At 41.7% G+C, this 12,139-nt stretch overlaps 1 protein-coding gene across 2 annotated transcripts in view; it reads right to left on the bottom strand.

Annotated features, from left to right (window-relative positions):
• Positions 1 to 12,139, bottom strand: part of ADAM17 (ADAM metallopeptidase domain 17) — a 37,306-nt gene that overhangs the window by 17,839 nt on the left and 7,328 nt on the right. The window contains exons 2-6 of one of the 2 annotated variants that reach the window (XM_065834901.2): positions 7,009 to 7,141; positions 5,422 to 5,555; positions 4,462 to 4,550; positions 2,396 to 2,564; positions 1,540 to 1,670 (exon numbers count right to left, since the gene is read on the bottom strand). In XM_065834901.2, the coding sequence (XP_065690973.2) occupies positions 1,540 to 1,670; positions 2,396 to 2,564; positions 4,462 to 4,550; positions 5,422 to 5,555; positions 7,009 to 7,141 (656 nt within the window). Of the gene's footprint in view, positions 1 to 1,539; positions 1,671 to 2,395; positions 2,565 to 4,412; positions 4,429 to 4,461; positions 4,551 to 5,421; positions 5,556 to 7,008; positions 7,142 to 12,139 lie in introns of those variants that run through there. The other variant, XM_071807048.1, reaches the window with a different exon arrangement.

Consider the following 12,139-nt stretch of genomic DNA (forward strand, 5'->3'; position numbering starts at 1 on the left):
ATCATAAAAAAGCAGTACAAAGCTTCCCATTTATCACTTTCATTTGTGTAGTAGAAGAATGATAATATTAAGAACAAGACATTTTGGGAAATGCTTTGTTCATACACTAGTTTTCCAGGTTCCTTTGAGGGGAAGGGCAGAGGAGGGAGTTGTTTTTACTGATGCTTAACTAGCTCAACTGACCCCTGAGCCTGTTTCCCTCTTGCAGCCAAAAACCTATTATTTTCCTCATTATGGTTCAACCACAAGGTTCCAGAGTGTCTCTCTTCAGTGCTCACTATCAACACCTCCCTTTTCAAGCTGTTCTCATCTTCTTAAAGATCACCTTCTGCTATATATAAACCATCAAGCTTGCTCAGAATGGAAAGTGACATTCAGAACCCCTGGGTAGTAGTTTACGCTTTAGTTTTCCAGCCACTGTGCTGTTTACAGTACACATCTACCCAGGAAACACAAGGGCAGGTGAGCCTGGAAGAGTCGTGTCACACGCTGAGATAAGAGCATCTCTGCTAATGCAGGAATTGAGGTTCTGCTACCTGGGGAGTGTAAACATTTCCGGGGACAGAAAGGCCAAAAAGCCAACAATGGCAGAAGGGAGTGATTGACATGTCAAAGACTCAGGCTCAGAAAAAGACTCTTGATCAACAACAGACCTCCAAAATCAGTTTCATTTGGTTTTATCTTGAGTCTCCAAACCTACAGTCTCCACTGCTGCTGAAAAGCTGTGGGCAGGTGTTTTTTTTTTCACAAAAACTTGTCAGGTAGAGAGCCCCATTGTACTGTTTTTGGCTTGTAACCAGTACATGTGATGGAGCCCTGCTTTCCTGAGGATGGCTGAACACCTGCCTGCTCGTGGGAAGCAGGGAATTAATTCCTTATTTTGCTTTACCTATTAAACTGTTTTTACCTCAACCTGTGAGCTGTCTCACCTTTACCCTCCCAATTCTCTCCCCCATCCCACCAGGGAAGAGTGGGCGAGTGGCTGTGTGGGGCTGAGCTGCCTGCCAGAGTTAACGACAACACCCATGTACAACCAAACAAATTGTTTACAGCGCCTGCTTCCATTTTATTGTTCTGGACAGAGAATCCTGGAAGAATTTGGGGAAAACAAACAAACCAACCAACCCCACACAAACCCAAAACCCTATACAAGTTGCTTTTGCTTCTCACATGAGCTTTAAAAATGCTTGAACTTTAAAGATGCTTGGATCATTTGGAGTAGAATTCAAAATCCAGGAGATTCTAAAGCTCTGACTGGAAGAAACAAATTTCTTAGGCAGAAAATAGGACAGCCACAAGAATTGCATGAAGGGAAGGGACTGGTTTATAAATGAAACTTGAAGACTACTTAACTACAGTATCACCATTAGAAAAATATTTTTAAAGCATGATTTAACACTTTTCCAGGTTAAAAGCATGCACAACCATGAAGTAAACACATATGTTGTACAAAAGTAGTATAATCTGTATGTTAAATACTGAATCTCTTTTTTTACCTCGATCTGCTCCAGTAAATTGTAACAGAGTATATTTACTTACCAAATAGTTTATAGTAGTACTTTCTTCCCCACGGCCCATGTACTTGAAAAAACGATGATCTGCCACTACCAACATCTTGCACGTGTTTTTGGAGTTCTCTGTAACTGCTCTTTTCTTCCGATGGACGCTTGCTAATGTGAACATTTTAAATATAATTAAATACACATTCTGTAAAACTGCCACTGCTGTGCCTATTATCCTTACTTAAAACATGAACATGAATTTAGTTGAATTTTTGGGGGGAGAATGGAGATGTTTAGTTTTGTGAGTTTGTTGTTGTCTTTTTTTTTTATAATAACTATTCTTAAATTTTGTCTTCATAACGGTCCTCAAACTTACTGTAAGGAAAGGAATGTATCGTAGTGAAATTGAGTTATTCAACAGTTATTCAAGTTTAGAGAAGGGCAATGAAGCTGGTGAAGGGTCTGGAGCACAAGTCTGATGAGGAGCAGCCAAGGGAAGTTGGGACTATTTAGCCTGGAGAAAAGGAGGTTGAGACTGCTGTCTACGACTACCTGAAAGGAGGTTGTAGCATGGAGTGTGTTAGTCTCTCTTCCCAAGTAGCAAATGATAGAATGAGAGGAAATGGCCTCAAGTTTTGCCAGGGAAGGTGCAGATTGGATATTAGAAAAAATTATTCACAGAAAGGGTTGAGAGGCATTGGAACAGGCTGCCCAGGGCAGTGGCAGAGTCACCATCCCTGGAGAGATTGAAAACACATGTAGGTAAGGTTCTCAGGGACATGTTTAGTGCCAGTGTTGGGTTAACTGTTGGATTCGATGACCTTGAGGGTCTCTTCCAACTGAAATGATTCATTTCAAATATGCTGCTCTCCCAAAGTACAGACAACACTCACCTTCATTTTGTGTCCTCTCTTCCAGCCCTTTTGGCAACAGTTCCTCTTCATTCAGCTTTAAATAACCACACACTTTGGGGGATTGCAATCGTGAGACATCTTTAATATCTTCAGATCTGTAGACTAGTAGTCTTTCATCTTGCACATCATCTACAAATCTCCACAGTGGCTGACAGCACAAGAACAGAAATGCAATTAGATAGGAACACAGTGAATGCAAAGACCTAAGTCTATATAAGTAAAAAATCATATTTATTATCACCAAATCTCCAGTTTTATGTGTACACACACACAAATACCTTAGACCACAATAATTTCACCCACAGCAATACTGATACAACAACATCCCTGAGAAAGCCAACTGATTTCAATTCTTTCATGCTGCACAGGCATCCAAAAAACTAAAATCATCTCAACAGAGCAGCAGCCGCCACCTGACAAGGCTATAGAAGAGACAGAATTTTTCTTCCTTTCCAGACCACGAGCAAGGGGAGGAGGCACCTCAGGCTTCTCCACTCCCTCCATAACAGTCTGAAGACAGGCACAGCCAGGGAGGAGATGGTTAGGTGATGCTAACAAATGCACAGGAGCTGGCAGGTAACACGCAGTATCTAAGTGCATAGCAGAACACAGTCTTCACAGCAGAAGGCAGGTTCTTCAACATTCAACAGCTACACAAGTCACTTATAAGCATGAAAATTTATCCAAAAGCAAAGAAAACAAGAAAACCACGAAGTCACACAGTTTTCTGAATTCCCATAGCAGATGCATACTGATGATTTTTTTTTTAACCAACACTATTATTTAGCATACTGCGCTTTTTGTTCATGGCAAAAAGGTCCTGCAATGCAAAGGCTGTGCTGGCCCTGCAGCTCTGTGTCTACCTTGGGAAACTGAGGGCACACATTTTGCATCCTAGGTCAAGGCGTGAGGAACCAGGGGCTTATACGAAGGTCCACAGTCTTTCTGAACACTGCGGGAGGATCGTGAAAGCAAAGGAAGGCAATGGCTGAGAGGCTTTGTCTGTGCTGCCTTTTGGGAACGGTCTCTGGCACACATGGTCTCTGCCTGCACACGGCCATCATCTCATCCAGGGCTGGTGAGGGGTCAAAGCTGACCCTGGGATGCCAACAGCTCAGCAGTGTGGGCAAGCTGGAGCCTCCGAGCCACTGCCGGTCCTTCTTTAGCTGTACAGACACAGTCAGTGAGGAGCTAAGGGGTCGGCGGCCTGGGGAACTGAGATGTGCTTACATTGCTTCAGACCACAAACACAAAAATGCTTTAAACCACAACCAAATGGCTACTATCTGCTCTTAAGGCATAATACAAGCACTGCAGTTTGGGTATTCCAATCACATTTTCATACTTTACCACAACTGGATTTCTCCAATTTACCCATAATTCTGCATATTCTTGGGTTTGAAGACAATTGCAATATCCATATAACACTCAGCCGTAATTACTATTATTCAGCTATTCTAATACAGCTTGTGTCTGGGAATATACTGCACTGAACAACTCATTAGGATAGTCTCTAATTATATACTTGCTGAATATTTCTTTTAAACCAATAGTTAAGATAACACAAGCAATGAAAACAGTGAAAAACAGAAACAAGGAAGCAGGGGAAAATACCAGATTTTGAAACAAAGCTCTAAGAACGGGAAAAATTCCAAGACGTAACACAGCCAAAATTTCAGAAAGCTCAACAGACCTCAGCTCTGCTCAGATGGCAGCACAGTTTGTTATTCTAGAGGATATGATCAACACTAATTACTAACGTTCTACCATTTCTATTTCTAAAACCCTGCCTGTTTAAAGCATACCTTCTCCATGATGTATCTAAAACATGCAAATATCAGAGAATGTCACACGCTAATAAAACTCAACACTTGCGAAAGTCAAATTGGTTTCACATTTCTCTCCCTCCTCCCTACTCACACCAAAACCACCACCACCAAGTCTATTCTGAGCTACAGATGTGTGAATGTGACTAGCTAGAAAGAGAAATACTCACAGGGAAAAGAGATGATTGTTTGAATATTGCTTTCAACAGCAAAGCGTACCTCTATATTGTATTCTTCTCCATCAGTATTGATTCTTACTGTAAAGTCCTCATTCCCAATATGTGCCACAACCTTGGAATTATGCTCTCCTTAAACATAAGCAAGGAAAAAATAAATTAATCCAGCTTTATCTGCATCCACTTCCACAAAGATGCTGTTTGTTTGGGGTCTTTTTAACTGCTTTTAATCTTCAAGCTAGATTACCTTCCTCAGTCCCTAAGAACACTGCACTGTCCCAGCCAAAGAAAAAATGAAATGAACTAGCACTCCCCCCACCCTAACTTCTCAATGGTCATAGTCATCAAGCCTCAGAATTCATTGATGACTTTCCAGAAGGTGTTGCATTCCAGTGGAAAAGACTTTCATCACATCACAAAAGCTGTGTAAAATTCAGAACAACTCAGCAGAAGCATCAATGTTGGACTAAAGTGGAGCAAGAGACCCTTTCTTCACAGAAAAGTACTCTGCAAACAACCATCTAAAAGTCTTTTAATACAACAATCTGGGCAATACTGTATCACCACTAACTATAACATCTGAGCTGTGTGTTCTGGGACAAGGAACATTAAAGTCCTACATTCCAGCTGGAATCAAAGCCACCATCATCATTTAAACAAAACAAAAAAAAAACCAACACAAACGTCACAAGCTGCTGCTTGAGTAAATTATACTTTTGTGTTCCGCCAAATTAAACAGAAGAGTCCTATCTTAGAACCTTGGTGCAATAGCTCAAAAAAACCCCAACGGCCAACAAACCAAAAAAAAAAAAAAAAAAAAAAATCCCCCAAAACCCACCACAAGAATTCTACAAAAACAAAACCAGAAAACCCAAGGGGCATGAGAATTAAGTGTACTTGTTTATTTGATAAAAATGAGGACAATACGCCATTTACTTTGGCCAAGAGACTCATGCAAAGCTGTGATTTCTCAGCACTGACACACAGTCCAGTCCATACTAACCGACAACATGTCCAGTGAAAAAGTCTTGCCATTGAACACGATACTCCTTTTCCTTGCCTTCACCATCCACAATTAATGCTTGAAATTTTTCTGAAAAGTGTTCAGCAGTTGCAGTTAAATATAATTTAAAGTGCCTGTAAAAGAATTTACTTCCATTTACTTTTAAGCACAGTATACAAAACAAATACATTCAGCCTCCATTTTATTGATAGTCCAAAATAATTTAGAAGGCATTAATTCTGATAAGCAGGCTACAAAAACATATACTGTGTAATTCATAACTGTAAATATTTTCAGAGTCAAAAATGTTTCACTTAAAAAGTAGAAAATAAACCCCAAAATCCAAAACAGTCACAGTTTGCTCATGATGCACCACCTCCATCTGCAGTAAAGCAAAACCAGTAACTGGTAACTATTTGACAAAAATCAGACCAAGGAATTTGTTCATCTATTTTAAATTAAATTACCTTAAAGTTCTTATTTTCTGAAATAATACAGTCAGAAGACCATAAACAGACGTCTGAACTTTGTAGATTTTTATGATATATCGTCACAAAACCTGAAAACTATCCCAAGAACTAAGTAAAGAAACTTCTCTGGAAGGAGCCTCATGTGCTCTTGGTTTATGTGGGCTTTGGGTCAAAGATTTTTGCTATTCCCCTCTACAATTATTCTGTAATTATCATTGGCAGTATTGCAACCTCACCATAAAGTTATGGTATACGATGCAGTGCTAAGCAGGGACAGACAGACATTTGATCCCATTAACCTTTTATATTTGCTACTTACAAATCACCCCCTCCAAACATTTAGGGATTAAAAAAACATGCCCAACAACTTGCATGACAGCTGTAGTTGTAGATGACAGATGGGGAAGACACATGAGACCACAGCAGACAAAGATGTCAGATGAACAAAATCAGCCTACGGTTGTTAATACAAAGCATTATTCTTTCTCACCCTGCTCCCCCATTTCAGATTCACAATTTCAGTACTCAAATACCTGTAAGGCACTTTTTTGACACTCACAATAAAACCCCTACAACCTTCATGCCTGCTCTTTTCTACTCCTCCTTCCCCTTTTACCTGCACTTCTATTTCCTGTCTCATTAAAAAAAAAATAATATTAAAATAAGTGTTCTATTGAATGGGACATTTACACTCAGTATGAAAAGGATTAAACCTCCATGAAAAAAACATACAGCAAATCTCTTGGGCAACACACCACGCACACTCCCCAAACTGAAGGCAGATTTTCAAGAACCAGAGGACAGTCAAGAAGTACGACAATGTTGCCAAAAGAGGTGTAAGTGGGATTCAACCCTATCAGTGGAAGTAATCTACATGGAAGTCACAAGCAAAGCAAAAGAAATCTGAAACTACTGCCACTTCAGCAGAGTAATACAATGCAACTTATTTTTCTGTTTCCTCTGAGCCTCTTTGAAGTCATATAACCATGGAGATCACTAACTGAGAAGAACTGGTCAGTTATGACAGAAAAGGCAAGTATTACTGGGTTTGGAACTGTGCATTATTCATCACAAACTGAAGGAAAATATGCTATTTCATTGCTTATGATTTAATTACCTCTGCAGGGCTGAAAAACTTAAGAGCCTCTCTACATGTGTCTCAGGCTGGAGGTCCCTCTTCTTCAGTGAGTGTTGCTGGATGCTCGACTGAGAGAGGATGTCGTAGTTGGAAAGCATGGACTCAACTGCATCTGGAAGAACAAAAACGAACATTTTAGTTTCAAGAGACTCTCCACCAATATACACACAAAACAGAGCCTCTCATTTCAATGGCAAGACCACAGTTTGCTCTGATTTTAGGGTAACTATTGTACATTTCTGTTAAGGTGCATTTTGTGTAGGCAAGTAGCAATCATAGTGCGAGACAAGGCACGATCTGAGAGAGGCAAACAAATAATTTACTTCACTTTTTATCACAATTTTTGAGCAACCAACTCATCACCTCTACCGCCACAGCTGTGCAAAGCCAATGTCCTCCCTGGCTGCCCCTGGAAAATAAATGGGGGAGAAAGTCCCCAGTTCTCAGGAGTCAATCACTCTCCTCCTCACCTGCTGGTCTCCATCTGAGCCTGAGAAAGAAAATAATCTAATTTTGGAAACTTCTACCAAATTCAGTGCAGAACAGGACTGCATTTATTACCTTTCTGCCCAACAATAGCCAGAAAACAGATGCCTGCGTAGCATAATCAATCAGAAATAACTGAGGCACCTCATATTAGGCACCTTCAGATATCCTGGTTTCTCAGTACCTTGCCAGTACACAAAACTCCTTTGATTTCCCAATTCAGAACATGAAAACTTTTTCGGAGGAGAGAGAGAAACAGCCTGAACCCCTATGAGGAGCAGTACGCAAATTCAGGTCAATATTCTGCTGATGCTTCCACCATTAACAAGTGCACAATGCTGGCTGCAGTGTTGGACTCTTGCTGCTAAAGCCTCCTGCTGCTTCATCAGGCATCGCTTTGCCAGGAGCATCCACACTTCTCCTCTCCAGAGCACCCACCAACCAGCAGCACACCTGACAACCACCTTTGCTACCACGAGTGCTCATCAACTCATTTACTATTTACAGCCATAAATAAAGGCCCTTATCCCCACATCACCATCTTCCTTCTCTGCCAGATGTGTTCACGCTTTCCACTGCATCAAATGAGGAGTCAGCTGTGTTTTAAGAAGCAGAAGTGCTCATCCAGTCATTCTTTATTTAAAAAACAAACAAACAAAACACACCGCTCCTTTTTTTACCCCCCATTTCCAGTTGTGCTTTTAAACCAGACAGGAGAGCTACAAAAGTGGGCTTTCACTAGCAAAGACAGCCTTCCACTTCTCCAAAGCCCCTGAGCACCACCTTACACCACTCAGCCAAGTAACCTCATGTGTTTTATTGGACTTTTAAGTAAGGAGCACCACTAGTAAGCTGAGTTTTACTGGCTCTTGTGCAACAAGCTGAGACTGCCAACTTGAAATCTAGACTGGTATAGCTCCTGATTTATTTTTTTTAACCCGACACTCAGTACCACCATTTATCCCCAAATACATCCCTCTAAAGCCCAAGAAAGCCCTTAAGAACAGGCACAGTTTGGGCCAAGGCAAGCACCTCGCTTTTTCTTTTGCAAGGGGTTGGGTGGGGAGAAATAACCACCAGCATATGTGCACACAGGTGCTTGTGTACACTGGAGGGGAGGGAGCTGCAGAAGTAAAGATGACCCTCAGAGCCTTCTTGCCCCCGATCAGACCTCCTGGCAAAGTGACGGATGGGTGACAGGGCTGCCTCCTGCAGCAGCCACCCAGCAGCGCCCCAGGCTCTCCCTCCCCAGCTGCCGCTCCCCGGCTGTTGAGCAACACGGGAAGGGCCACGCAGTTGCAATTTCCTGATTTCTGTTTACAACCCACAGGTCGAGAGCACCTGCAATCGATTACCATGCGTTTCGGGTTATATGCAAAGTTAAGTTTCTACCACCTTCCATCACGTTGTGTTTTTTTTGCCCCCATTCCATGCCCAGCAGCTGCACATCGGGCAGCGCATTAATCCTTAGCCTGCTGCATGCTGCAGAGCTGGTTCACTGAGCCACGCAGCGAGCAAACACCTAAACATCCCCAAAACATCCCTTTTCATTACTTTATGGTCCAGTAATGGCCCTCATACAGAACCACCAGAGAGGAGGGTATGGAAAATAAATTCTGAAAAAAGCCCCAACTCATTACACTGTCTAGTCCTCAACTCTTTTAATTAAACCTGAGATCCTTTCAACACACTCCACTAGAGCAGACCTCTCAATTAAGGTCAATGTTGATATGTGGGACTGCAAACTTTGGTTCATGTGGTATGTGGGCCATGAATCAGGAGAGGTGCGGTACCACTGCTGCGCTGCTTGGGGACCTGCCGACACGAGAACATGTCAAGCACAAGGTCTGCCCGAGAGGCACAACCCAGCTGCAAACATTGCTCCTCCTGCCCCCTTCCACCTCTGCTTGCAAAATACAGCCCAGAACCAGGGGAAGGTCCTGCCAAAGAGCAAGATGCAGATACCACTATGGCCAGACAAAACCTCGGCTTCATGGTAAGAAAACTCAAAAGTCTGCTAAAGAAACTATATATTTTTAATTTGGTAGGCAAGGAGCACTTCACAAGTCCTGCTCCACTGCAACGCATACAAACACCCTCCTGGAAATGCCCCACAGAGACATGGGAAGGGTAGTAAGAACAAGACTTACTGAGTTGGCAAGGTGACTAAGATGATTCTGTTAAAGTAACAAATGAAACACAGGACACTCCTAGTTCCTGTAACCCTGAAACAAGAATGCACTTGTTTGTATTTCCTCTTACCCTTCCTAAATTTGTTTGCTTTTAATTTTACTTGAGACATAACTGAAGACTTAAGACACACTGCTGCTAGACATAGATCTGTGAACTAATTCAGGTATCAGATAGATGTGGAAAAAACATATTGGCAACATTCAAACCAAATTTTTTCTGTAAAATTTACAAACTGTGAAAAATGAGTCCATGGTCATGGCTTATTGAAAATAAAAGATGAACTGTCATTAATGTAAACAAAATGCAGAACTGTATGGAGTCCAGCTGTGCAGCAGTCTGTGGATGGGAGCCACAGCAAGCATATACTTGACTAATCTTTGTTCAAGTTTAATAATCTTTCTGGCATTCCTTCCTCATTATCTTCACTATGGTCCAAGACCCATTTCCCATAGGCTTCAAGAGCAGCAAGCTGACTCAGCTCTTCCCAAAACACTTTCCTGAAGTTCCTTCCCTTCCAGCCCCTCCTAGATTTCTACATTCCTCTCTTTTGAGAAAGACACCTTAATTTCATCCTGTTATCCCAAACATCTCTTTATGATCACCAACCTTCACCTCACTGCACCTTTTCCCCTGAGTGGGGGGACCTCACCAGAACATACACATCTCGGGTAAGAGAAACAGGGAAGGAACATCAGTGACAACGATGATACTCTAAAGTCCTCAGGAAGAAACCCACAGCAATGACTTTATCGCTGTCCCCAGCTTTGAACTCACCAATTTCCTCCTTTTCTTCTACCTTGTTTCAAGGCTAAAAGCCTAATGCCACTAGACTTGGCAACTTAGAAGACACAGGAAAGTTTCTTATAGAATAAGTAAATGATGGGCTAGTGTGCATTGCAGTAGGCTACTCCAACAGCAAAGAGCTCGAGAACATGCTGTGCAACAGCTTAGCTCACCAAGTTGGAGGCCACACCATATTTTTAAAAAGAGGAGGCTTCTCTTCAAGTACTCAACTACCAATTCAAATACCAAGGGCATCCTTCTCCAACCAGCTCTGCTTTCATAAGCAGAACAGTGAATTTCCATGATCTCACATCTAGTCAACTGCCCCGAAAGCAGCAAGGAAATGTGGCAACTCAACCACTTCATAAGCATTATTTTGAACTGCTTTATTTATAGAAAGGTTAAGCCTATCTAGAAGCATGAAGTTTTAATCCAGAAGATACAAACACAAGATCCAACAATATTTAAAAATATTACTTTCAGGATTTAAAAATGACCACAACAGCATCAGAGGGGTTTGCAGGCATTACTGCAGTTATTGCTCCAACCATCCCAAAGGGAATAAAAGCAGAAATAAATCTCCTGTCAAAAGGCACTAGAATGAGATGACAAACCTACAGAGAATCACTAGAGCAAGCACAGCAAACAGGCCTGGTGAGGAGTTTGCTGTGTGACTGTTAAATCATCGTCACTGTCAAGTCTGGAAAAGGGCTCCCGCCTGTATAATGTGTAGCACTCATCAATTCCAACCCCAGCGCTGATCGCAACCTGGTTTTCAATGGATATCAAATGCTTCACAAAAGCTTGTGAGCAGCTAACTAATAACAACTTCCCTGATACAGCCAAGAAGTGACTTAATGGCTGAAGAGCTCCATATACTTCATTGTTATTATTTTTTTAATTATTCTTCAAATGAAGTTCCTCTTCATACATAAAAATATTTTAATTAAAGTAACCAAGTATAGTAATTTCAAATATAATTCACAGCCCCAGTCAGAATTTGGACCAGGAAACACAGACTGGAGTCTTTCCAACCTTAATCATGTGAGCTAAAGTAAGTCACCATCACTCTACATAAAACAGCTGCCCTCATGTTTGTGGTAACAGCCGGATACCGGTTGTGATATCGGGGGATCATGTGGAGCACCATTCCAGGGAGTGCTTACAGAGAAGGTCAATATATCCATACCTCAATGTATTTCTATCTCGACTGGGCACACAAATGGTCTTCACCAGGCAGGAGGTGCTGCAGCCATGCCCACATGTGCACGGGTACCTTCTCTGAACAGTTTACACCGCGTTTAGGAGACTGTTGATGAAGAGGACACATTGAGAAAATCCATCTGTGGGAAAGCTGTTCCGTAACAGCTCATAACACGTGCTGTTACATCCTTCTCCAGTACATCTGGTACAGAGTCATTGCCAAAGACTGAAAACTAAGTGCACTGAAACACTTATCCCACGCTAAACAGCCCATGCTTTTAACAGTTCAGATAAATTGTGTTTACTTGTTTCCAGCAAAGAGTGGCTGCTGTTTTGCTTATTGAACATCCGCAAACAGAAGAACTTGTGTGAGAAACACATTCAAAGCAAGAACTGAATTTGTGTCAGCCTGCTTATAAACTGTAGAAGGACAAAGGTTTACACT

Source organism: Patagioenas fasciata, chromosome 3, assembly GCF_037038585.1.
Source record: "Patagioenas fasciata isolate bPatFas1 chromosome 3, bPatFas1.hap1, whole genome shotgun sequence".
In the NCBI taxonomy this organism is placed as follows: Eukaryota; Metazoa; Chordata; class Aves; order Columbiformes; family Columbidae; genus Patagioenas; species Patagioenas fasciata.